The sequence below is a fragment of the Tauraco erythrolophus genome, chromosome 1, assembly GCF_009769465.1.
Source record: "Tauraco erythrolophus isolate bTauEry1 chromosome 1, bTauEry1.pri, whole genome shotgun sequence".
NCBI classification, from domain to species: Eukaryota; Metazoa; Chordata; class Aves; order Musophagiformes; family Musophagidae; genus Tauraco; species Tauraco erythrolophus.
Genome location: NC_141465.1, coordinates 76,386,232 through 76,413,757, shown reverse-complemented (window position 1 = coordinate 76,413,757; position 27,526 = coordinate 76,386,232). Strand labels below are relative to the sequence as shown.

General features: G+C 42.0%; 1 protein-coding gene across 1 annotated transcript; it reads right to left on the bottom strand.

The window, feature by feature from the left end:
- Positions 1-303: 303 nt before the first annotated feature.
- SLC15A1 (solute carrier family 15 member 1) lies at positions 304-27,504 on the bottom strand. The gene is made up of 24 exons (XM_086615924.1): positions 27,501-27,504; positions 26,538-26,774; positions 23,416-23,453; positions 20,263-20,347; positions 20,027-20,168; positions 17,025-17,144; positions 16,748-16,847; positions 16,427-16,517; positions 14,439-14,522; positions 13,193-13,275; positions 11,947-12,033; positions 10,815-10,904; positions 9,477-9,521; positions 9,339-9,371; positions 9,125-9,213; positions 7,889-7,970; positions 6,275-6,400; positions 4,809-4,958; positions 4,343-4,392; positions 3,622-3,735; positions 3,381-3,477; positions 2,794-2,940; positions 1,811-1,918; positions 304-492 (listed from the first exon to the last, which is right to left on the bottom strand). The coding sequence occupies exons 1-24, from the start codon at positions 27,502-27,504 to the stop codon at positions 304-306; spliced, it is 2,391 nt and encodes a 796-aa protein (XP_086472050.1).
- Between the last annotated feature and the right edge of the window lie 22 nt (positions 27,505-27,526).

Here is a 27,526-nt window from a genome sequence, read left to right as displayed (position 1 = left end):
GTGCAATTTCAATATTTTAGTGCTATAGTATTTATTAATTAAATCATTATTTAATGCTATAGGGTTGAGGTACATAAAGAGTGCAAAATCTGCTGGAGTTTCTTCAAGATACCATGTTCAGTACAAGAGAGACTAATCTTTTCCTCTTGCTTTCCAAGAATCTGCATTTGAAGTTAAAACAGTTTTTCTTAACTTCTCCCATTGGACATATTATCCCGAGGTGTTACAAATACCTTGATTCCTCTTACTGCAGGGATAGTTAATGAGATACCACAATTTACAAACACTCCTTCAATACACCTTTTACATATGAGTGTCAGTTTCAGCTTGGTTTTCATAGATGACTGGATTCTTTTTGACTTGTTTCTTTTCTTCCTCATCAAGTTGGGCTTCAATCTCATTTGGATCAATATAGGTATAAAAAGAAGCCATGATAGCAAAAATGATGCAAACTGCCAACAGCAAGCCAGCGAACAGCACGTACTCTGCCCACTGTAAAAAAAAAAAAAAGTGTAAGTTAACCATCAGTATTTGTTCCTCGAAAGAATTACACTTTTTACTGTTTGCATGGAATGAAGTTAATTCAGAATGCGAAACTGAGCACATCTAACAAGTACCATATGACTTAAAGGACTAACTATTAGATGTATATAATACATATTAAAGCAACTCAGAATTGAGACCCTTTCAGCGGTTCTATCTTCAATGAAGAGACAAAAATTCTATGAATGCCAGAAAGTTCTACAATGTCCTTTTCCTGGAGACACAGGAATGGAGCAAAAGCCTGAAAAAGAAACTCAGCCCCTCCTTTGGCAAGGTAATCTCACTTTTAACCGGGCTGGCAGTGATCCTGCTTCCACTTAGGTCAGCAGTGAAGTTTCTACTGACCACAAATCTGGCTAGAGAGCAAGACAAGGAACTTTGGTTTCACAGTGCTATCTCTACCTGAAAAGCCTCAACAGCTTTGTTTCATGCTCTTTCTGGATAATTTACCTGAAACCAGGACTACCAGACTCGTTTCAAAGACAGGCTCTCCCCTCTCTCACACATCCCTTTTGATTCATTACGGAGTGCCACAAATAGTCCAAGAAAGTCTTACCCAAGTGCTTTTCACCAGGAGAACCACAGCTTTCATGCCCCAAGGAGTGAGGTTTGAAACCAATGGAGCCAGAAGAAGAGACATGGCAAGGCTGAGGTATGCAGGTGAAGGTTCATTAGCAGTGAACAGAGTTTTGGTAGATTTTAATCCCGTTATTCTAGAATTTCAGCCCAGAAGTTCACAGCATTTCCGCACCACAAGAAGCGTTTTATTGTAGAGAAGCTAGAAACTGCTGCTTGCAAAAGAAGGAGCCTGACAGAGCAAGAGTTAGGAATGAAAAATAACAGGTAAGAGGTAGAAACATTTGCTGAAGTAGTATTTGTTAGAATTGTTTAATTTGTATATGTATGTGTGTACACACATTGGAAAAGTGCCGGGCAAAAAGACCAACAGAAACTTTAGAAGCAGCTCCAGCAGACAATTTACCACCCTGTTGTCATAGCCTTCAATGCCAATTTTAATCCAGATAGTTTATAAAGATTCATAACTCCATTACTCTAATGAGATTCAGTCAAGCACTAGTTCTACAACTGACTAGTACACTCTTATAGCTAACACGAACCTCCTACATTCCAATTATAAATGCAAATCCATCGTAATACTGATGGTTCAAGAGTTGTGGTTGAGGATTACCAGCCATGACTCCCTCCTGTGTTAGAGCTGCTGTCTCACAGAGCGATATAAAAGCACGCCGATTGCTTGTGCGCTTACCTGCTCATTGAGTCCGGATGCTCCAGCCACGATAAGGACAATTATGTTCCCGACAGCCACCGTTAGCAGCCATCCTGCCTGCAGCACTGACTTCATATTAGATGGGGCCTATAGAAATAAGGGCACTTAAGTTTTAGTCAAACACTGCTATCGCTTATTTTCTGATGTTTACTGCATTCTTTACATTATAACAAACACTGGTTCTCTGGGGTGGAGGAGGGGGATTTCTTGGTTGGTTTGGTTTTTTGGTGGTTTGGATTGGTTTTGTTTGTTTTGGGTTTTTTTAATTAAAAATTGCTAGAGAACCAAACAGGCCTGAGGAAGGCTTTGAGGAGCGAGAGATTACTAATACTGACTGTAACACATTTTACTTTGTACACACTGAGTAACAGGCACATTTTACATCTGACTCAGTGGCACATGGTACACATTAAATGAAGAAATTGAGCACATCATAGTCTACCAAGCCACATCTTGCGGTGTTCCCATCACTGCAGTTTATACACTCAGAATTAAGGGAAGAAATACACACAGATAATAATACAAACCAGAGTTGGAGGACAAAGGAATTAAGAACGTATAATTAAATGCTGCTAAAGACTGTATGGAGGAAATTGTTGTGTGCAGATGAGGTGTCAGTACTTGTTCATTTTATATTTGAGGGCTCTCCAGTTTGATTTTACAGCAGCAGTACAGTTCCACTCATTTTCAATGGAAAGTCACGTGAGAAGGAGATTTGAGGACTGGTGGTCAAGTCTTCAAGTGATATAATTCAGCATAGCTTCATGGAAAACACTGAATGCTAGTTAAACAAGGCCAACTTGCACCAGCCTATGGTCCTACTAGGGAGTTCTGGAAGACATCGTCGTTCAAACAAAGCAGCAATACAGACTCACCAATTAAAACCAGTAAGATCTTCATTTGTACCAGGGTAAAGACTCAAGACTCCTAACACGATGAGAGCTCTGAAGGGCAAAACCTACCTGTGAGTATGAAAACTCCAGCCCAGTGACAGAGAAGACTACTTCTGCACATGTAAGAATAAAATACTGAGGGATCTGCCAAGCCATATGGACTGTGTTAGGTGGGATATCTTCAGAATATGTTACATTAAGAGCATCTCCAGAACACTGGAAATTAAAACAGCACGTTAAGAACAGTGATAAAGAGCCTGTACACCAAAGGCACTCTAAGCAGTTCTGTATCTTACCTATAATCATACATACACAAATTCCTGGATAAGTAAGAAATTTGTGTATGAAGCACTGCATACCTAGTTATAAAGTGGTAGTTATTTTACAGCAGACTTCATGCAAATCCATAATACCTAGTAGAGCTAAAGATTTAAGGCCATTAGTGATCAACATGCACTCTTGCATTATATCATTATCACACCCATCACTATTTTTATAGTTAACAACGGTTTTATGTTCTGTTTAACATACCAGAGTTCTATCATATGCATATCTAAAGGCAAGAAGGACAATTCTACAAGTGTTTTTTTAATTAAAGAAAATATTGTCATGAAAAATAATTCTGTCTTGTCCATCCAACAGCAGTGGCAACTTACCCCATTAATGATAATTGTATAGGCACTGCCAAATCCTAATGATTGTGAAGTAACTGAACAAAGCACTGAATTACTAGTAACCGTAATCTCATCTTTTCTAAAAAAAGAAAAAACAGTTCAGACAATAGGTATAGACAATTGTGTGCATTATATACAATAAAAGAGTTCTATGTCCTTTTCCCAAGGACAAGTATGTCTTTCTTTAAGTGGTTAGATTTATTATTTTAAGAAAAATGCTTACCTTCCTCCTGAAAAGAGGCTGTAATTACTGGCAGAAAGATATGCCAGTGTTCCAAAAGAAGTGTCACCCATAGTGACGTTGATAGTATCAGTACTGGGCAAATTGTTTATGAACCTTTAAAATGCAAGAGTGAAGAAATACTAAACAAAATATGCCTAAGTCAAAGAAAACAGTTTTCATTTTTAATTATATACTGGCAGCACAACAAGCATCAAGTCTTCTCCTTTCATTTTTGTCAGGAAACATTGCTGAAAGAACTCTCCGTTTCTTAATGCATGATTAATGCAAGAAGCAAGCTAGATCCACGTCAGCCCGCTGCCTGCTTAGGAGAACATCAAAAGCAAGCCTTAACTACAGCCAGTAACAAATACATCTGCAAATGGAAGATGCAGAAGAAAACTAGAAGTGGTAGGATACTTCTTACCCAAGATTAAAAAGGAGGTATAGACATATGATCTGTGCTGGTTGTGTACAAAAAAGTCTAGACAATGAAGCAAAACATGCACTTCTAATTTGAGCTAAATTATACCCAAAGCAGATATGCAAGATAGCTTAGAGGAATCATGCCCCAGAAGTTCCTACACCCCCTAAACATCGAGTGAGGTGTTCAGCAAGCGGAGATTTCCTACAGTATAGAAAGCTATGTTAAGCAAGAAGAGTCCACTGAAGAGGCAGACTGAAGTCACACTACAGCCAAAATTTAGGAGCAAACAAACTCTACCTGATGAGATTATTTCCTTCTTCTGGTTTTGACGTGACATTGTCAAGCAGCTGGTGGAAGAGACCATTATCAAGATACTTTGTTGGCATCAAACAGCTTAAATGTGCACTATTGTATAGCAGTGAGAATTAAACAGAAGCTTCAGAGCAAGACTCCAGACCTTTCCTTTTAGGATCCCTACTAAGATACACATTACTAGAAAATGCTGTATGACCACACATTTAAGTCTCGGTGAAAGTGTAATTGTCAAGTTAAATACTAAGTTGATCATTTTTTTACTCTTGTTTTTTAAACATCTTGCCCTGCACTCTACAGCTCACTAGTCTTACTAGTACAGCAGAGAGGGAGAGAGACAGAAAACAAGACAAAGGAAAAGCTACCCAGAGCTTGTCCTCTTAGCTCCACACACTCCGTGTAGATAGTTGCCCAGACATTAATGTATATCTTGAGAATTAAGCACACTTACCAATTCAACAAAAATGCCTGTTGCAGTATTTTTAACTTCAAGAGTATGACGGTTTCCCCCTGGCAAGCTGATTTCTTCAGTTGTATTTCTATTTCCAGAGGTTATGTTTATTGATTGCAACTGAGAAGACTCAAACGTCATGTAGCTTGTCTACAAAGACAAATGAATCTTTATGAATTTCCATGCAACTGCATATTTGTCTACACCTTTGAGGGAGTGTTACGGACTCAGGGGGTCAGCGATTTACAGGGTTGTTACTTCTGAAGTGCCAGAGGTTACGAGCATCTCCCAACTTTCATTTGTGTTAGGTTTTCTACATCAAGAACTAAATTTAGTTTGACCATTATTTTTTATTAATGTCTTCCCGTACACAAGCTTCAAAGTAACATGAGCTTCCCACAAGCGTTATGGAATAGCTGTTAAATTTTCCTGTCTGGAGGAAGAAATACACAGATCAGGCTTATCACCACCGCCACATAAAATTCTGTTTAGCTGCAGAGACAGCAGTAGCATAAGATGCAGCATTTTCCAAATGGCAACAACTCCTAAGAGATGCAAACACAAGCTGGATCTTTATGGATTTGGCATAACAGGAGTGACTATTACCAGGACAAGTTTTAAATATTCTAAATACATTTCATCAGCATAAAATACTTAAAACATTAATAAACATGTTAGTAATCCAAAATATCTGGATTATAAAATGTCTATAGTAGGGAGTGGAGCATTTTTCACCCTTCATTTTCAGGTGTGCATCATGGTTATATCAATTACATATCAGCATACAATTTGAGTGCCCTTATCTTTCCTTTCCTCACAGCTCAGTTCTCATGTGAGGCAAATTTGGAGGAGGATGGAACAGAGTTTCTCCTCTTGCATGGAAACAGGACTGCAGACTACCAGAGAACAAACTTCCTAACATCCATTTTTCAAAACGTCCATCAGCTTCACCACAGTTTTCTGTCAATAGGCCTATCAAGGTTGTGCTGTAATAGAAGCTGAAAACATTCTTTGACAGAAAAATCTGAAGCTCAATATATGGGATGTAGCCACAGAAAAATCCCTGCTCAAGAAAGGAGTCACTCACGGTAAGAGCAGTGACTTACAAGAGCTGAATGGACTTTCATTGAAGGAGAGAGTGTTCTTGCTGTTAAGAAATGGCACCTTTTTAGCAAGAGTGAGTTTTTCAATTAGTTCAAAATCACTATTAAGTTTCTTAAAAAAACTCTTGCCAAAACAAATTAGTATTACTTAGAATATTGAAATAGTTACCATTTCTTCATTCACTGTGTTTTCAGTAATGATTAATTCCATAATAAAAAAAAAAAATCAAATGAATAGAGGAAAAAAACCAAACTTATAAAGTAATCAATTTTGAACTGTTAGTTAAGAACCACTTCGACTTACTCCATTAGATTGATTTATTTATTTTTCAAGCTTGCTATTCCTTGTCTCCCCTTACTTACTGACTCCAAAGGCAATACAGTCACACTCCGAAGCTCAGGCTCGAACAAAACTGTTGCACCATCACTACCAAGATTTATTATTTTGATTTGGGATTGCCCAGCTGCAGGGAAAACTGGTAGAGTTTTCTGTAGGACAGAAAAAGGTAAAATCAGTGCCCTATCCTAAGTCACATGGAAAAAGTACTATAATTACTGTGATCTTAATGATCTCATGATAAAGATCAGCACTTGCCTGACAATTTATGATTGTCAGTGGGATGCAATTTTAATAATGAGTTTTGTTACTAGTCTCACAAGCTGCCTTACTGCTGCCTCAGGAGAGAAGCGTCTCATCCACAATGCCTCCATGGCCAGATGTGATTCCTCCGTAATCATGTCCTGCAGCATGCTGCCACTACCAAGGCAACTCCGCAGTTCAAGGAATGGGATTTTCCCACATACTAAGGCAGCCTGGGTTCCTGAGTTTTTGTATGGTGTTCTGACTCATTGCTCCCTGCAGCACTGGTGCTGCTGTACTGAGCAGAAGCACGTATGGGCACTGCCCGATGTGACAGCCCACAGAAACTGAACTTCTGGAAACTCCACTTTCCACCAAACTTAACAGTAAATAAATTCTGCTTTATCAAGCAGAACTTTAGCATCAAGAGTTGCAAAAGTTCTATTTCAGTTCTGCCTCAACTTTATCTTCTTTCCCATGCTTTGTCAGCTTCAATCTTTTTAGAGATTGAATTACACAACAAAAATAGATCCATCTTTACTTTTCTGCAGGAGATTCTTGTGCAACAGTCTGGGAAGTTACCAGCTCTAATGAAGCTTCTGCCCACTGCCGGTAGGTATGTGTGCACAGCTCTGGGCTTCCAAACAGAGCATGCAGGGAGACAGCCTGGACGTGTCTATATCAGCTGAAGGCCAGACCTTTTACTTCCAGCTCCGAGAGGCAAAGTTGGATATTTTGCTGCCAGGCCCAGACATTAAGGAGAGAATTTCTCATTCCTAACTAAAGCTATTTAAGAGTTGAGCATCTCAGCTTGATAGTGCATGAAGACAGGCAGGCACCTCTGGATGGCAATTCAGATCTTGGGATGCAATGCATTACCTCCCAGAGGTATTGGTGACTCTGAAGCTACAGGGAAAACCTACATTTAGTTCAGGCATGACACCTCCCTTGTGGCAAGGAAAGTTAGGTGTGAAGAATCCTGTCTTAAACAGGTATCATCTTTGCTCATGCTGTGATGATGCTTCCCAGACTGTCACGCTTCACCTCCAGTCTAAACATCAGAAGAGATCAGAGATATGAAGCAGCCCCCTGGTAGGCCAAACAAATCTCTATTTTTCAGCTTTTAGTCTCAGTTTCGAGACCTGAGGTTGCCTTTAATGCGTGATTTATGTTGATGGCACGTGAGATGTTTTGCAGGATGGTGTTCATAACTCGTTAATTTTATCATGCTAATGACACTATTGCAATATATTTTAATATTTTCTCTCCCTCTACTTCTGCGCTCATATGCTTGTCTCTGAATTTAGGAGTCTTGTCTCATTTTCCCCGTCAAGACACTTTGGTCTGTATTAATGACTACATATTAATAGTAAATATTTGCATGTGGCTGAACTTACATCTATTTGCACTTGCACAAGGGCAGCAGCAACAAAAGCCAAAGATGCAAGGAACATACCAACAGTGATCTTCCTCAGGGGCCTAGTGCAACGACAAAACACACAAGTGAGTTTTAAGACTAATATTAATTGAAAGTTTCAGCTGTTAGTTGTTTTCTTTCCATGGTGGGAAACTCAAGTGGCCACAACTAGCATGTTATCACCATTTGAAGGGCTGATGTTGTTATAGATAGTTACACTACTGGGAACTATATATTTCCTGCAACATCTCAATAACCTGTAACTCTGCATCTACTGGGCTCAAACATCAACTAACCATAATTATTAGGTTTCTGGAAAAGTCTGATCTGCAGCAAGAAAAAAACCCAATCCAGTACAGTTGTTTGCTTTAAAACAATGAAAAGACAAGAAGTCATGCCTTTTTTAAAAGGGTAACAACTTGTGTCTATACTGCTGTGTTTAAATAAATAATATTGAAAAAAAAAAGTCAGGGAAATATGTTGAATTAGGAGACATCTACTGACATTCAAGTAACCTGTAAGGGTAAATTTGAGGTAGATATTTTATTTATGGCATCATTTGTCAGATGTAGAGTGTCCACAAACAAATGACAGTTTTCCATCACAACACACCCCCTCAATTTTTCATAAATAGATGAAGAACAGCATTGCATCTTAGCCTGTAAAAATTGTTTTAAGAACTGTATTCTCTTTTGCCTCTTTAACGTACAAGTGCTAGCCACTTCATTATCAACATTAAAAGTAGCATTCAATGTTCTCTGAAGCTACACCTAGAAGTATCCAGTGAGCCAGACTCCTCACTGAGACTAAAGGGGGAAACATGTCTCAGGTAGTTTTAAGCCCAAAACATGATACTTGCTAAGGATGTATGTTGTATTCCTACTTCTTATACTTTGGGAGAGAGAGAGGGTAGACATGGGCGAAGTGGAAAACAGTAAATAGCATCTCTCCTGCAATCAAAAGATTTTGCCCTTAAAGGGAAAATATTGTTACATTGCTATTAGATTGTCTTCCTCTAGTCTGTGGTGCCTGTATATATCACTTGCAGTATTTTATATTTTTTATTTTAATTTCTTCAAAATATTATTCCTTTTAAATACACTACTGTTTTCTCCTTAGCTGAATGCTTGCTCTTGTTACATTAGAGCTGGGAGAGAAGTTTAAAGAAACCACTAAAATAAGCCTCTGTTAAAGTCAGGTAAGTATATCAACTTACGTAAAATTGATCTTGCATTTCTTGATTAAAGGATAAACCACAGCATCTACAATTGGGACCATTATAATAATCAGGATTGGATTCACAGTCTGTTGAAGACGAACATAAGAAAGGAAGAGAATATTTTTCCAAGTCCTTTTATTAATGAAGGGCAATTTAGAAGAAAAAAATCTTTGGGAGGTACTTAGAATTGGCAGACAGAAGATTACTGTACCTGCATTTGGTCTGGCTGAATCTGAACATCTCCCTAGTGAAGAAAAAAAAAAAGGGTTTTAATGTTATGACAACAAATAAAACTGATATAAAAAGTAAATGTTAATTAAGAAAAAAAAAAGCAATAAAAGTAACCTACAAAATTCCCATCCATTGTTGTGGCTTGCAGTGTCCATCTTGACCCCTTAAAAAAAGAAGAGAAAGTTAAATGCCACAGTAAATCAATCTTCTAAAGTTCTTCTTGAATTGTTTTCATAAGCAAAGCGTGGGAAAGACACGCGATGCAATAAAAACAAAGCCAGCTTGCTACAGGAGTGTTCTTACTCTGCAATGTAAACATTTGAACAAAGTGATCCTTGTGGCCAATTACACTTTACTAGTTTCATGCAATAGAGTGGAAAATAATTTAGATGCAGACATTAGCCAGAGAGATGGCACGGACATCCTGCGCAGAGCACCGCCACTTGCTGTGCACGGAAGCCACCCGAGTGCCTTTGTGCCGCCTGCCTGAGCCCAAGGGCCCTGTGCCACTGACGTGTCCATCCCTCCTTCACACAGTCCAGCAGTGAGTGGCCAAGTCAGGGCTGGACCTGCTGTGAGCCCTCTGTCCAGAAAACCTGCCTATAGCCGGGTCAAGCAGGGCTGACTTTCAGCCTGAGCCTAAGGTGAGACATGGCAAGTGCATGGCTGCGTGGGCAGCGAGAGCCTTTAACCACCCGTGATGTAACACTGCCAGATGTGATAGATGTCATTGCTCATGTAATGAGTATTTAGTCTTGAATTTCACAGCAGGGTTGCCTATTTGTGACAGGTCACACTGACCGTTGCAGTTTACTGGTTCTAGACTACAGCAGCATGATCCAGGCCATCTGGACCAAACCTCTTACGCTCTGCCTCGGATAAAGCTTTCAGCCCCTGGTGCTCTCAGGCATTCTCCCAAGTTCATACTTCAATACTTAATTATGAAAGCCTGCTTTCATGAGTCCTGAGCACTCAGTCCACCAAGTGAAGGGGAATTATAGATTTGCACTTTTGTTTGAAGATGTGAGGTATTTATAACAAGTTTGAGTGATTAAGCAGATTGGCATCCTGCTCATTTCAGCCCTGATTCTCCAGAGCATTTACACTAGCACTCTACATGGCATCTCACAACTGAGAGTGGAAGAAGAGTTAGAACTGAGAAAGCTTTAAATTACTGTTTCATCCACCAAATCCTGGCAGATGCACAATTTGGGGAGGCCTCAGTCACTGAATCAGTCCTGGACATGGCCAGATAACACAAAATCCCCCTGCCTGCAGAACATCCCATACTGCCATGACTCAGAATAACTATCCCTTCGCATTAGAACCAGGTTAAAGAGTTTGCAAAGAATTGTTTTCCACCTTCCCATAGGCACCGTTTATGCCTGGTGACCTCAGAGTACATAGAATGACATCGTACAGCTGTTATTGCCAAGCCAAACCATTTCTTCTTTACCTGCTGGTCAAAAAGCGCCCAGAACATGGGGAGAGGAATGTAAAGGAAAAGCACCTTCAACACCATCTTCGTTTGAACTATCAATCGTTTCTGCAGCAAACAAGAATTACACAAGAGGAATTAGTCCAAAAAAACCCAAAACAAAACAAAAAAGAGACAATTTCAGACTGCTATTTGCAGTACAGCAACAGATAAAGACACCTCGTGTAATGTTTACCCACTTCCTGAACTTTGCATGTTGTGGGTTCTTCACTGCTTTCTGTTAAAAGGCACAAGGTCTGGCTTGTGGGCGTGGGAAGGGCTGCCGGCTAAAGGTGACACTGATATTGGAGAAACCCACACCTCTTGGCATGTGTACTGATGACCTCATGAGATTCAGCACTTAGCGCTGCTTTATTTTTCCAGGAAGGAGGCATTCGAACAGCAGGTGACTGAGGAATGCATTTCACACATGAAAAATGCATATAGGCAAAAGGAAAATAAAGGGAACAGGCTACGGTTTGTGCTGCCGTTGACAACAGAGTAGGGTGGATGGGGGCATGGGACACAAGGCTCTCAAAGTAATGGTAAGGAGCTTCTACTGAGGCCAGGAGGATGCAGTGTTTATCCACTTTGGCTGAAATTCTTAGGCATTAATCTGCAGTTTGATCTCGAGACAAGCGTTAAGGCCCTGGGCATTAACCGTGACAGTTAACACCATGCCTGTTTTTTTCCTTCTGCAGTCATTAAACCAGCATATTCTCATTTGAAGTTGGTTCTGAAGCTGGTTTACTGAGAGAAACTAAAAGTTGACAGGGATAATGCTTGCTATTTTACTAATTCTAAAATGAATAGGTGCTTTTATTTGTTCAACAAGGGAAGCAGCCTTTTTTCATCTCCCTCAAATTTCCCCGGGCAACCTATGGTCACACAGAGCATTGACTCATACACAGCTCTGCTTTGTTCCACAGGAGTTGTGGTGGTAACGTGCAATCCCAGAGGAACACTGAAGTTTGGCTAGATCATTAGCTTCTAAACGATTGAAGGGCCCAACAATATTCATGCAGTGCTTGAGGCAATGGATCAGAGCAGCCAGAAGAGAAGCTGAGAGTCAGGGGATGTCACAGTATGGAACTGGTCATGTAATACTTACGTCATACTTCTCACTCGCCCAGTCTAGCCAGTGCTCTCTCTTGGGGAACTCCTTGCTGCGATGCCGAAACCGGTTTTTGATGGCAAACTGAGGAGAAACAGAATTTTGTTTAATGGCACTACAAATATTTATAATGCTATAAGCTATTTTGTCATTAAAGATGACACTCCTACTTTAGAGGGTGCTAAAGGTGACGTATCTGTTAACCGCCCTAGGCATCTAAAGGAATATTGCATTTAATAACTCACACTGCATATCCAGTGGAGCGTGCACTTGGGATTAGGTGCACCAAACAGCTCAGAGTACTCTCTCTCAATGTGGGTTGCTGTTAGGAACTTGAAGACCTGCCTACTTTAGACTAACTTACGTACAACAATGAACAGAAGAATGGCATATGCATAGGTTTTCAGAACTGAGTGGCTGCAAGAGTACATTTCACTATGAGAAGCTGCACTTTGCAAATATTCCTCATACCTTGACGCTGAATATATGCCAATACAGTCCTGAAGAACTCATAAGATATTCTGCATGGAATAACATTTAAGCCTAAGCTGGGCCTTAGGGGCAGCAATCTAAGCGATGGCCAAAGTCACCTATAGAGATTTGGTTTTGACAGAGCGTACAAGGACAAGCAATGGTCTGAGCCATAACAAGCTGGCAGATCTGCATGGGGAATGAAGAAGCCCATAAATGAAAAAAAATACCCTGATCTCAAAGTTGAAGCACTACAAAGTTGGGACATGTAGTGCTGTTTATTCAGATTTAGCTCCTTTCCTTGCAGGCTTGCACTGACACGTAACTCCCTTCACCTCCTTAATACAGTGGGGATCAATATACTTTGTTGTAAATAGCATTCTTTTAATCAGCCATAAATTTTTCCTGATAAGACATACTAGTAGCTCTGCTCTTGACCCAGGTCAATGCACGTTTGTCTCTTCCCTACAGGGCTGCATAAAGGTGCACAAATGAGAGACGAATGATTCCCAGGAGTTAGGATAAGCTTTTGCATGTCATTGACATCTTGCTTTGTTTTCTTTGTGCATAAATTCAGATATAAACCAAGACATAGAGAAATAAGAAGGCAGACTGTAAATCTAGAGGTGTCAGTAAGAAGCCTTCTGTGAGGAAAAAAGTAAAAAATTTCAGAAGTTCTTCTAATAATATGACAGATTTCTGATCTAGGCGAATACACTGAACAGTTTTAAACATTGCTGTCAGGGTTTTTGGGAATACAAATAGTACTTACTGCAATGCATTTGGAAACTTGAATCATTATATTGCCTTGAGGTTTAACTTTCTTGTACATCCTGCTTCCAATTATGAACACAACTACAATATGCAAACAGAAAGCGACTCAAGATTAATTGAAAGTCGTGACAAATAATTTGGTATGGAAACCGTAACAGTCAAGGAGTTGTATCAGGGTGGGAATAAGCCTCCGAGGGAGCAATGAACATGCCTATTGGCATGTTATCATACAGAAAAAAGAAATTGAATTAGTACCAGCAGATTGCTACTATTTAAGGCAAAGGACTAAATCTGGAAACTCTTAGAGTAAGTCCTCAGTGGGACCTTAGCTTATTTGAGAGGTGGTCAAAACAAGGACAACTTAGGACCTCGACTCTGGCCTTGCTGCACCAGACGAAGACAGCTTTATGGGCTCGCTTTCAGGAGTCCAGGATCCTGCAGCTCACATCACGCAGGGACATGTGAGGCTCTGCCTGAACTGTAGGACTCACCGAGGTGTCCTCAGCTCCCACACCCAGGCACGTTCCTCAGTCTCAGCCTCCCATGTGTGGGGCAGGACGCAAGCAAACCCTCGCAGCAGCCATCTGCTCTAGGTCGGGTGTACACGTAAAATGAGGTCACCAGTAGCTGGAGACCCACCCTGAGTGGGCTCCCGGTCAGAACCATGAAGGACCAGGACCACGAGGGAATCTGTGGTACATAGTGACATCCCTCCAGTTTCTTGGTCTTTGTGCTGCAGCAGAGAGACTTGTCAAGTGACCTGTAGTGCAGCTAGTAAAAACACAGGTGTTTGAGAAATACTGACAGATCAGCATTTCTCCAGTGCAGGGGCAATTACCTTCTACATTTCACTATCCTGGACTACAGATAGTTTCGAAAAAACATGTTTTCTCAACAGTTCTCCCACTACATTCAAATGATCTTAGTTATACATCTCAGTAGTTCAAGAAACATAGACAGTAAATTATACAATGTACAGAATTCAATGGCATATTTGTGCCTGTCCCCAGTACCACCAGTCTCTACTGGTATATCAGTCTCTTCTGCAAAACAAGTGCTTCAGGTTAATTCCGCCCTCCCATCCCCACATAAGAAAAAAGTTTAAGTAAAAAATTACAGAACAAAATCAGGTATCGACAGAGGTTGGTATCTGGAGATTTCTACCACTTCCTCAATATTCTGAGATCAATATCATCTAATGACATCTATAACTGAAGCAGCAAGATGAGAACAGTTCTACTTACTCAAGGAGACAGCCATGAGGGCGGCAGGAACTCCAAAAGCTAGTGGGTAACATCGCTGTTTGCTGTGAATACCACACTCTTGAGCTGAAGTACAAAGTAACATTAGATAAAAGTCCCAGTGAGCGCTGCCAGTATTTTACATAGGGTTTCTGTTTTTTGCATTCATTGGTGATGCAAGGAAAAACTACATCTCTGCTGACATTATTGACAGAGTAGCTGATCATTATTCAATTTATCTTTCATTATTGAGAGGAGGAATTATGTATCAGATAAAAACCAAAAATATCACAGGATGGTTGAGATGGAAGGCACCTCTGGAGGTCATCTGGTCTAACACCCCTGATCAGGCAGGGTCACCCAGAGCTGGTTGCCCAGCACCCTGTCCAGAGGGCTTTTCAGTACCTCCAAGGAGGGAGATTCCACAACCTCTGAGTAACCGGTACCAGTGCTCAGTCACGGTAAAAAGAGGAACATCTCCTGTGTTTCAGTTTGTGACTGTTTTCTGTGGTCCTGTCACTGAGCAGAGCCTGGCTCTGTCCTCTTTGCACCATCCCTTCAGTTACTTATCAATATTGATAAGATCCCTCTGAGCCTTCTCTTCTCTAGGCTGAACAGTCTCAGCTCTCTCAGCCTTTCCTTACACAAGATTTACATTTAGTTTTAACATTGAGGAAAGAAGAATGCTGCTAGAATGCTCAAATGGATGTTCTTGGTGGAAGAGGAACTAGACTACAAAAGGTGTCTGACAAGTTCATAAACAAAGATATAAGTAATATAACGTGTAGCTTGCTAAAAAAGCTAGCAAGTAAAAAACCCCCCTGGTAGTAGTCAGTGATTTGACTTTACACAGTTCATGCATGCATCCTGAAACGATGCTCCAAGTGTGGACATAGCTACTAACTGGGAAAAGTGAAAGACTGAACAAATTATTGCCTTTTTCATGATACCTCTTCTAACAGAAGAATTAGAAAGTTTGATTTGAAAAAAAAAAATACTAGCATGCAGCTATTAATATCTTGATTTAGTTGTATTAGCCTTTTAATTAAATCTTTACATTGCAACATGCAGGATGTAATGGTATCACTTTCCTCAGCTGAATTTGTCCATTTTTCCATAGTAGTTTTCACTCTGTACCAGCATGAAAGTAAACTGCATGTTGTGCCTTACACATATCTCCTTCCATTTTGGGAAAGGATAGAATTTGCATTAAGCAAACACCTAAAATGCTTCTACACAGTCTGTTCCGGTCAAGAAATCCCAAGGCCAGAATTTCGGCCCAGTGCTTTAGGTTTATTCCAGAACTCGCATACTATTTTCTTTCTTTTGAGAAAGACAGCCTTCCCTAAACTCCTGCCGAGTACATCCATACAGCACCATCTGTGTAAGCTTGCCATGAAAATCCATATGGATATGGATCAGTGAATTGTTTGCTTTTTGTTTAGGATCACACTATTCATTATAAGCAGAAGAGAAAATAACTGTCTCCTTCAACCATTAAAAACATGATTTACTTTGCCACATGGATTGATGGTTTTGCATGAGCGCAGATGCTTCTATATTTTGCACAGATACACTTCAGAATAGCCTCCATTTCCAGAGTAGAAGGCTCTCTTCCCTCTTCCTTTTCCACCAAGGAGCACAATTCTTTCTTGTGTGATGGTTTTAAAGGCATGGGAAGAGATGCCATATTTGTATCTCCATGGAATTAGAAGATATGTTAGGTATAAAAGCCGACGGCTTCAGCATGTTTCTTTAGGATCAGAAGTACTAGATCTGAAGGCAACTCAGATCGCAGATTGTCTTGGTTTTGACAGTACCTCATCTGCAAAAAGCTGGACGACATACAAGAAAACTTGAAAACTATTTGCCAGACAACTCCACAAAGAACAGAGGGAGCCAAACTGTTCATTTAAACCTAACTGAACTGCAGTCTGACACTCATCCTTTATTGATGCTTAAATATTTTATAAAGAAATTTGTGGCCTTACCTCTGAGAATTGGAGTGACTATAGTAGATATGAGACTTCCAGCATTAATGGACAAATAAAAGATGGAGAAGAAACTAGTTCTTTGTTTTTCCTACAGTAAAAACAAAGAGATGTTTAGAAAGGCTTAGCCAGAACCACATTGACCAGCCTAGATCAAACCATCAGCAGGTCTGTTGGCACAGTTCAAGACAAATAGCCATCTAGCTCCTTCTTCAGCTACTCAGGAAACACTAGTCATGCACGCATCTAAATATGTATATTATTGAAGTATTACAGGAGTAAGAGTATTTGTGCGATTTAAAATCTGAAAGATGTTGTTACCTGATCTTCTTCAAACTGATCTCCACCGAACGCTGACACACAAGGTTTGATCCCACCAGTACCAAGTGCAATGAGGATCAAGCCAATCATGGACAAAGCACTGGGACAAAGTAGGAAAGAGAAAAAGGAAACAAAAATAAATCACTTTGCTTTCTTACGTAAAACGTACTTAAGAGACTGATTGTAAGGCAGTTGAAATTCAAGTAGCATAAGTTTAAGGCACAAGTTGTCCCACTCTTCATCAACCTGGAAAAACCCCATGTACAAGGCAACTCACATGTGCACTGCCATGTTATCGGGAGAGCCATCCCGGTTGTGATCCGTCAGGTCGTTTATGGAACTCACAGACATGGTCGCCTGCCCAATAGTGTAGACAACAGAGAGGGAGATAATGGTCCTGTTATAAAAATAGAAGACAATTTTTTATATATGTTAGCACCGTTACATACAGAGTTAACACGACTTCTGATCGTTTCAAAGATGCTTAATAAAGAAGCATAATTAACATAGATATAACAAGTTATGGACTCAACTTATCACAAGCTACTGTAAAAATCTGTCTGTGTACTTCTGTCACAATATTGCTATTCCGTTTATTTTTTTTATTATTATTTTAGCTAGCCTTGTTTAATTAAGGTGAGATGACAAATGGGTTCTGTAAGATATCACCAGGTCACAGGACATTTAGATGTCTTCAGTGGTTGCCTTTTTAATAACCAACTCGAGAATGCCATTATCATATTTCATACATGGTGAAGTTCAAATGCACTACTCTACAACACTGAAGTATGTGATTTACACTGTTTTAATACTGTTTAAACATTCTCTATGTCCTTTTATATTTAGCTGCAAGGAAGCAAAATTATTAAAAATCTGTTCTAAACATGGAAACTCCCCCAGAAACATGATTGCAAACAACTCTATTACCCAGCTCTCTCAGTTGCAAGTTTACCAGCATCTTTAAACTCAGAGTGGAGTGAGAGCTGCACTGAAGAGTACAAACCACAGACTTTCAACCTGACTTTCCTCTGCCAGGAGGTGCCTAGGAAGGTAATACTACAGAATCACCAGCTCCTCCCGTGACTTTAGGGCCCATTCCTCTTTCCCGTATGGAAGAACATAGTCCATTTTAACTTTGTTGGAACTTAAGCATATGAATATCATTTAACCCACGTTCATCTGCTTCCTCGGTTGGGGCTCCACTCAATAGGCACAGACCCAGGACTCTGGTTTGGAGGAGAAGCAGGAGAAATAGGATGCAATAATGTGAGATTATTTAAAACCCTAGTTTGCAGAGCAGCAGTCCTAAACTCAGTGAAGGGTGAGGCTCAGGGATCTAGGACAACACAAGTCTGTTTGAGGAAGGCAAGAGATCCTCACAGCAAGCTCAGAGCACCTTGCTATAAGAGGGGCAGAGGAAGCATCGTTCACACCATTGACCAAGTTTTTCTCACTTTGAGAAAGTTGAACAAGTTTTTTCTGACTTTAAAATGCTCTTCCCTGTAGCAGGGTAAAAAGCTATACGAAGTGGGGAACAGTGAATCTGCTATTAGATAAAATAGAATTATTTTTTCTTTAAATAGTACTTCCATTGAGTTACTTCAGTTGCTTAACAGCCTGGGAGAAAGTTTCCAATGGAAGTTAAACCTGAGCTGACCAGGAGAGAAACTTCTGGGTTTTATTTATGAGGCTCATAAGCATGCTGTGAAGATAACAATTCCCTAATTGGCACTGCACAGACGGTACCCAATTAGGAAAAAGTGATTTCTGTGCTCTTCCCCCCCCCCGCCAAGAACTTTACATCTAACAGTATGCAAGCAGGTCTCAGCATGCTCCTTGACAGACATTGAACAAAGTACATGGACTGTGTAAGGTTTGAGTCTCTCCTATAAGAGTGCTTGGGTAACCTCCTCTTGCTCTTATCATTATAGTTTTTTTTAATGAATTATTATTTAAGTCTTCCTCATGGCACCTTGCTGTATTTTAGGGCATCTATACATTTTTATAGTTTTTTTTAATGAATTATTATTTAAGTCTTCCTCATGGCACCCTGCTGTATTTTAGGGCATCTATACATTAAACCCAGTAAATTATTTAATTTTTTTCCAAAAGCATATTTTTTCTTGTCAAGCTTAAATTTCCAGTTTTAAGCCTTGAGCCATCCTGCTGAGCTGTTGTTAAGAGTCTGGTGGCCAGGGGCTTGTGGCTGTGGCACTGGTATACATGAGTACCAGAGGAGAAGGGATGCAAGGTCTGCAAAGCTTCATCTGATAAAGCAGGTAAAAACCAAAACAGATTTAAAAAAAAAAAATGTTTAAAAAAATCATAACATCTGAACAAGCGAGTGCACATATATTTAGGTGACACCAAGCTATCTGCAATGGCTTATACTGATAAAGCCGGGTCCACAGAGCACACTTGACAGTGGTTGCAGCCCTGGTCTCCCAGGGGATGTCAACAGAGTGGAAGAAGATGGTGCAGCCTGCAGCCGACCGACTGTGCAGCCAGCTTCATCTCTAATCTCTGGGAGACCTTTGACAAGTCAGCTAACATTCCTGACTCATATCCCCCCATAAAAATCTTTATTGTGCTTTTTTTCCGGCAAAGTAAACACCATTAGAATCACGACCTCAGTAGAGGAGAGCGCGATCAGGCTGCTGGAAATAATTTGGCTACATTTCAAACCACTTCACTCAGCAGTACTTTTCTGAGCAACTAGCACACAGGTAAAAACCCAGAATTCATCATTTAAAGAAGGAGTTGCAGCTCAGTAAAGCCTCCCACTGAGCTGTCAAATTAATAGTGAAATTAGGGAATATTTTAGAATATATTCCAAAAGTCCCAGCTAATACCAGATAACAGAGTATTTCACAACGTCACTGGCCAGCTGCAATAGGTAAAGATTCAATCCAACGTAATCACAAACTCTAGGATCTATTTTCACAGCGTAGTGAATACTTCTCCTTAGTTCAGCTTACATTTGTCCAGATGAGGGAAAAAACATTCATCACATCTGGAAAGTGAGCTACTACTCTTAAATGATTAGCAGAACTGTAACATTTGTTATCTCAGAGTGGAGTTTCAGGTCTGAGCTAAATCAATTTAAACCTCAAGCTTTGAGGGGAAAAAACCCCAAACAAAACCCACAAATAATCCTGGAGTAACCAACACCAGCTCTGACGCTGTCGTTCTGAGCTGCTGTTTTAGGAGATGGTGTCAGTACCGCTGAGCTCCGCTGAGCTTTCATGATTTTCAGTTGTTTTCAGAGGTAGGACTCACATAAACTTTCCCAGCCAAGAGTCTGCAATGAGCGCTCCAAGGATCGGTGTCAAGTAGCAGAGAGCAACAAATGTGTGGTAGATGGCTGTAGACAAGTTGTCATCCCATTGCAGGAAATATTTGAAATATAAAACGAGCACCGCTGTAGGAAGATGACCAAAACAACAGGTTACAAACCAAAGTCAGGACTGGGCGAGTAATGGTAGGCATGAGGACACAGAGGACACAGGACGTACCTCGCATGCCATAGTAGGAGAACCTCTCGCAGAACTCATTGACGACGATGAAGAAGATGCTCAAGGGGTAGCCAAAGCAGCTTGGCTGGAGGCGAAAGACAGACAGGGTGAGCCCAGAGCTGTGTGACACAGACTAACATCGCCCACTGTGACCCACAGCCTGAGCAAGCTCAAGACAGACTCAGAGGGAAGGAGTAGGTACTGGGGCGTTAGGAGGCTGCATGGGCTCTTGTGGAACGCCACCGATTTACCTGAGCCAAGCATCAATTCTCACTTTCCCCTTTTGGTCCCCAGAACTCTATTGACTTCATATCTGACCTTTGCAAGAGATCTTTAGCAATGCTATATTTGACCTTCAAGTGTAGCATTATGCACATTTGAAGTCTTCAGCACCTAACCCTTAGAGCTATCTTGATTGGTGTCCAAAAATACGCAAGAAGCCATTATTTTTGAAAGCAATCAAAACTCAAACCCAACAAAAACCCCACCACAGGCTAAACCTCCACAGCACCCCAAAGTTAGAAGCCTGGGGTTACTTTTAAATACCTCTAGCTGAGACAGATAAATGTTTAAACATTTTATTCACACAAATCTATCTGGAAAGCTCCCTGTCCTTCTGCTCGATGAAGAATCCTTCATTTCTTCAGACTTGCTGACAGCACTGACTTTGCTCCTAACCTAAAATGGCATGGCATTTACTGCCAGATTTACCGAACCTTCAACTCCTGCGATAGGCATGTCCATGGTCACCATCACACAGTTTGTGATGTGACTCTTGCCATTGGGACAAAGGAAAAAAACACGTATCGGATATAATCCTGGTGTGATCTCTAGAATTGGAAGTTTAACTTCTAGTCATCTACTTTTCACTAAAATTACTACAAATGCAAGTTGAATGTAATTCTCTGTATTTTACCTTTTTTATGGTTTTAATTCTGCTAGTTGCAAAAATCAGATTTTTAATAAGCCTCAGAACATCCCAGAGGTAAAACAGTTATGAAACTTCAGAAGCATGGACAAGAAAAAAATATGGCATTATTTGTCTTCATGTTATGAGCGTTTAGGAATCAAGATAATCCATATTCCACGTGAAACAGGAAAAAATTAACTCTGTAGATCTAAAGGAAATAAACCTGATGTGGGAAAATTCTGCCTGACATGAGTCAATCAAAGAGCCCACGTCTCCAGCAAAGCCTCTAGCCAAAGCCTCAATGGACAACACAGCACTTTGTGAGATTTGTATCCTATAATAAGCTTTTTGTGAGCACTGCAAGAGAAATGAAAATAAGAGAGAGTGGCAAGAGTATTGCTGACTTAGTCTGACTCAGGCATGAGGATGTCCAAGCAGCCTGAACAGCAATCGATCTTTATTATCAGCTGAACTGAGTATATGGCACATGTTTACCCATGGTTTGATAAGCAAGCTTCACTGAAAGAATCTGACATCAGCTAGATGAGTGCCAGCTGGGACTCATCTAGCTTCAGAGCAACAGAAATTAGAGGCCTAAATAGAAACTTGTCATTCTTGATTTATCACATTTTCCATGGGCAGAAGGAAGTGCCTCCAAAGGAAGACCATCCATACGTATACCAAAATTAGAAAAAGTTCACTTGAAGGTGCCTGCTTCCCTCGGCTAAAGATAGCAGGAGCCCTAGATGACTAGCCTCAGCTTGGACACAGGTTTTGGTGGACTGGAGTTCATACAGAAGAATGCCACCCAGCCCAGCCCATGCACCATCACTAAACCACACAAACATATGTGCTTCTGAGGAGGCAGAGGGGGAACCACCCCATGAAGGTTTGTCTCAGCACCCATAGACATACCCAAAAGGTTTAGATTTCAGCAGCTGTTGGGTCAGATCCTAAAACAGAAACCCACACTGTGCAGATGGTTTTTGTCAGTGTAATTGGTTATAACCTAGCTGGGGAACAGAGGATGTCCCCATCTGAAGCAGGAGACAGCCTTCCCTGCATCTGACCTGCCTACAGAGGAAAAAGGGACAGAGCAACCCTGGTAGGACCTATGCTCACCAGATATTCACAAAACTTCACTAAAACCTTTTTGTCCTTCTTGGGGTTCTCAAACCTCCCCAGTGTCACACCATCACGCTATCCCACAGCTTATTGTGTAAGTGGTGTTATGTGCTGACCCAAGGAGGTAACAAACTTCCACCAAGGTTGGGTTTCTGTTTTAAGCCACTAGCACTGATGTGCCTGGCAGAGACGTCCTGCATTCACACTCTGACACAGCAGCCACAGGTCAGTTTTTACTGCTGGCTCCAAGCTGGTGAAGATCTGCAGGTCACAGCCACGGCCAAGCACAAGCAGGGGCACACAGGAACAAGCTAGAGTCTTTCCCAGAGTAATAGACCTCTTGTTCTTCCAAGAAGATACAAGGAAGAAGAAAATATGCAGTTATACCTTGACAATATATGGCCTATACTGTTCTTGTTTTGCACCATACTGTCCCCTGAAACCTCTGGTGCATTATACACGTGCACACACACACATTTACAGAAACATCTTCTGTTGTGATCCCCCTTGGCCAGAAAACTCTGGATCCACCAATGAAGAGGTACCTGAAGGTTATGTTTTATTGCTCTCCCCGTAACCTTCCCCTGCCCTGGGGATGCCAGGCACAGGTCTGACACCACTGCATGGCACAGCTTTGACTCTGGCTGCCAAGGAGGTCACTAAGATGTGGGAAAGCTCCGGGAAAGTCTGCAGAGTAAAACCTTGCGAGATAAGAAAAGCAAAGACAGAGGTAGGGTTGCTGAAATAGGTGTCATTAACAGTCCAAAGATTCAAGAGGAAAAAAACTAACACCAAAAGGTAAAAGAGTCCCAAGGGAGAGTAGGTAGAGGATGACAACTCAGCCACACGAAGGATGGCCTCAAGGGACCCTTCTCCTCCCAACCGAGGTCTGCCCAGTCAGCAAAGGCTTTTTAGATGTTTTATCAGAGTGGTGAGCACACTAAGGCTTAGCTGGCATTTAATGAGCTACTAGGCTGTTTCATGTTTGTTGGCCAATAATGCATTATTTTATACTCTTAAAGAATGTTTATAGGATGATTTTTTTTATGCACTGCTAAAGTCACCCAGACAACATAACCCAAAGAGAGTCAGTATAGCAATTTTTTGTGACAGAGGACAGTACTTACCGACTTGCCCTGACTCTTACTTTTTGCACCTGTGGAGAAAGAAAAAAAGCAACAACAAGTTAATGGAGACTACCAAGTAACTGTCCACTAAAACCATTGGAAAACGTAGAATTTCAGCTTGAAATAAACTATGAAACAAACACAGTATTGTTCAGGATGAGTAAATTTTCACTTTGTTAAAGGGGGACTTCTCATGACGCAAGAAGGCGATTAGGAAAAACTTCACTTGATCGCCTTTTGTTTTTCAGGCTATGCATAGACTCCCAGGAAAATGCTCTCCCAGGGAAAAAAATCAAAATGGACGACACAAAGCATTTCTTCCTACCATGGCTGCTCACCACACATCATTCAAGGTGGTGGTGGACCACCTTATCACTTGCAGAAGATGAACCCTGTTTCAATTCACTCTCAGGGATGTTACCTTAAAAGGTAAGTCAAGAGTAAGGACCAGACTCAAGACGCCCTGCCCAAGGTGGATGCCAAGCCCTGAAAAGGGACAAACTTCCTATAGCTGAGACTTATAGAGGGCTGAATATATGGCCCAATGGAGCGATCCACATTAGCAGGCATTCCCATAACCTGAAGATTAACCTGGGAAGCCCTGGAAGCACAGGAGGGCTCCCACTGAGGTCAGCATGAGCAGGCAGCTGCCTGCAGCCCTGAGGTCACTTCCAGCTGCTCACCCCTGGCAGCCCCCCAGCAGTGTCCAGCAGGGCTGGCTCAGCTCAAGGGACAGGACCATGAGCCAGCAATGTGCCCTTGTGGCCAAGAAGGTCAATGGCATCCTGGGGTGTATTAGAAGGGGTGTGGTTAGTAGGTCGAGAGAGGTTCTCCTCCCCCTCTACTCTGCCCTGGTGAGGCCGCATCTGGAATATTGTGTCCAGTTCTGGGCCTCTCAGTTCAAGAAGGACAGGGAACTGCTTGAGAGAGTCCAGCGCAGGGCCACAAAGATGATTAAGGGAGTGGAGCATCTCCCTTATGAGGAAAGGCTGAGGGAGCTGGGTCTCTTTAGCTTGGAGAAGAGGAGACTGAAGGGGGACCTCATTAATGTTTATAAATACGTAAAGGGTGACTGTCATGAGGATGGAGCCAGGATCTTCTCAGTGGCATCCAATGATAGGACAAGGGGAAATGGATATAAGCTGGAACATAGGAGGTTCTGCTTAAACATGAGGAAGAACTTCTTCCCAGTAAGGGTAACAGAACACTGGAACAGGCTGCCCAGAGAGGTTGTGGAGTCTCTTTCTCTGGAGATGTTCAAAACCCGCCTGGACGCGTTCTTGTGTGATCTAATCTAGGCGGTCCTGCTCTGGCAGGGGGATTGGACTAGATGATCCTTTGAGGTCCCTTCCAATCCCTAACATTCTGTGATTCTGTGTGACAGGCTCGGAGGCCAAGCTCGCACTGTTTCAGGTAAAGGCCCTGTGCCCACATAGTGGATGTCAGCATTTCCTATAAAACCACCATTATCATTAAGATAAGACCAAGTACAAGATGTGGACTTTGAAATCCCTGCTTGCAAATTGAGTGTGCCCATAATAGATCTCGATAACAAAAATGGGTTTGCCAAGGTCATTATTTAGTCCATAGTTCACAACAGATGAAAACAGCTGACAGCAAGACTAGAGTGTTTGACGTAATACTGAATAAAGCCACTTTCAAAAATCATTAAAACCAATTAATCTGATTCTTTCCTTCACTGCCACGAACAACTTCCTTCACAACAGAGACAGAAGAAGTATCACGCTGCTAATTCAAGAATACATTTTGCTAGAAAACAAGTAACATCCAGGAAGTACTAACACGTCAACTTCAGGGCACCAGCAGATACCTGAGTCACTAAAGTCGTTGGTAATGTCCCTTGCACGGCTCGCATGAGTAGATACACTGAAGGATACCAAGGCATTACTGAGAGACCATCTTCATAACAGCGCCTTGATTATTTCCCCTTGTTGACCTTTCCAGCACACATGCATCATACTGCCAGTTTTTCACATCTGTTTGAGCAGCTCACTCCTCTCTGTTGGCTAAGCCTTGGGAAAAAAATATCAAGGAACTTGCAGTTGGTTGGTTGTTTTTTTTTTTGCCTGTTCCAGAGGGTAAAAGTATCACACCTCTGCAAGAAATCTTACACAGAAAACATTGCAGAGGCATTTTTTCCAGACAAGATTGACCCACTTCAGTGTTTAAGAGACACACTTATTTCTCAACCATTTTGACTTTACCCCTCTGCCTCCTTTAACGGCGACAGTCGGGAAACTCCAGACGGCATTAAAGCCAACATTTCAACACAGGCACCTACACTGTCTGAGGAACTCCACTGTCAGGCAGCTTCAGGGTTAGACCTACAAAAGCACAGAACATCTAGCATTTTACATCAATTTCAGGGATAAATCTGGGTTTTGCTAGCGGCATATCAGAGTATTCCCTCTTTTGGGCAACCCTTGGTACGTCTCATTCTCTCCCCACAAAGAACGACCTGCAGAAGTGCTCACTTTTACCACAAAATACTGAAGAGCTTTGCATTTTTCAAAACAAACCTCTAAGCAGTTATGCACTTTGTTCTCCCTTAAGATATTAAAATGTTTTTTAAACAGTGTAAAGGCAGAAGGCACTCAGTTCTTAGCTTGAGCACTGAATCTAAATAGTTATTTCTCGGTGGGTCACTCTTCTCCTTCCCACACTTGCTGGCAAGGTGGGGGGCATGCTTACAGCTCTGACCCCTTTCCCAGCAGCTCCCACCAGCACGGTTCCCAGCAGTCGCAGATGTGCTGTGGGGTGCTGCAGCTCTTGCAGGTCATGGTCAATGACACAAGATGGGAACGCGTTGCCTTGCTCCACGGAGCCACCACAGCAACTTTACCTGGTTGAAATACTTCGTGTCTGCAGCCAGGCTAAATCCGTACACAGTCAGACTGTCACCTAGGATGATCCTGGCTCCAGAGTGAGCCTGCTCTCCTGTCACAGCCCAGCCTGTTGCCTCTGCTCCTTGGAGCAGCCTTGCAGCACCTACACGAGGATGCTGCTGCCATCAGGACAAGTGACTCCAGGAGTCCCTGCTTCACACCTTACACTTCCAGAAAGACACTGACATGGAAACCATCAAAACAAACCTATAATGCAGCAAACTTGATGGTACATGAGCCGACCCAGCTGCAGCAGGTTCTTCTTGCTCTTCCCACAACCATCTCCCTTTCCCCAGCTGGCTGCCCAAGCCAGCGAGACCCTGGTGCCCCTCTGGGTAGCAGCACTGCCGATCTGTGCCTGCTCATTGCTACGGTTGCCTGTCTCCAGGGCACAGATTTGCCTGCTGAAGATGCAGCGGTACTTGTCTATGTTAGGTTCCTCCTCTACGAAAGACAAGGTTTCCCCAGCTCAGGAACCACTTGCTAGGAGAGGCAGGCCAACGTGCTCAGCCACTGCAGGACTGAGGGTCCAGTGAAAGGCGATGGAGAGCTAGGCCACAGAAAAGCATCATTTGTGCCTTTGCTACTCGGTGTTCCAGCTCAGATGGGAACTAATATTCAGGATTAACTGGTTCCACCCTTATCTGAGTCTTTCAGCTGTGTTTCTATGTATTTAAAGAACACTGATCAGGTCAACCCTAGGTAAACTCTCCGGTGAAAAATCATTATTTAAGAGCCATGAGAAGCACCAAATCTAACTTGCGCTAGGATTTAAAACTCCAAGCACCTTAAAAGTTTAAAGATAAGCCTCACCAGCTAGGGGTCCAGTTTAAAAAACACGCAGAGGCTGAGGCAACACCACTTGGCTCTCACTAGGCTTTCGGTGCAGCTTCCTATGAGGTTGGCTGTAGTACTGCTTGGGGGGAGGTGAGGGAAGAGGGCTGGTGAAGAAGCGGTGGCCGGTGTCCTCAGACCTGCACTGAGCAGGGGAAGTCGAGCCCCGGGACCCCTCGGCCACGCTGCCAGCTCTCACGGACACTCGAGCGGGAGGGAGTCGGCTTGAGGACCCGACACCCGCTCCCCCCCGCCCCTCCAAGCCCAGCCCAGCCCAGCGGCGGCACCCCTGCGGGACCCCGCACCCCATCCCACCGCCCGATCCCCAGCACCTACCCATGCTGCCGGCGCGGTCCCGGCGG

Bases quoted from the DNA above. Each gene is read 5' to 3' on its own strand.
- SLC15A1 (XM_086615924.1), bottom strand. The intron at 4,959-6,274 runs GTAAGTAAGGGG...TTGTCTTTGTAG, and splicing joins CTGTATTGCCTTTGGAGTCA to ACAAGCTACATGACGTTTGA. The intron at 4,393-4,808 runs GTAAGTGTGCTT...CTCTTCCACCAG, and splicing joins CAGGCATTTTTGTTGAATTG to CTGCTTGACAATGTCACGTC.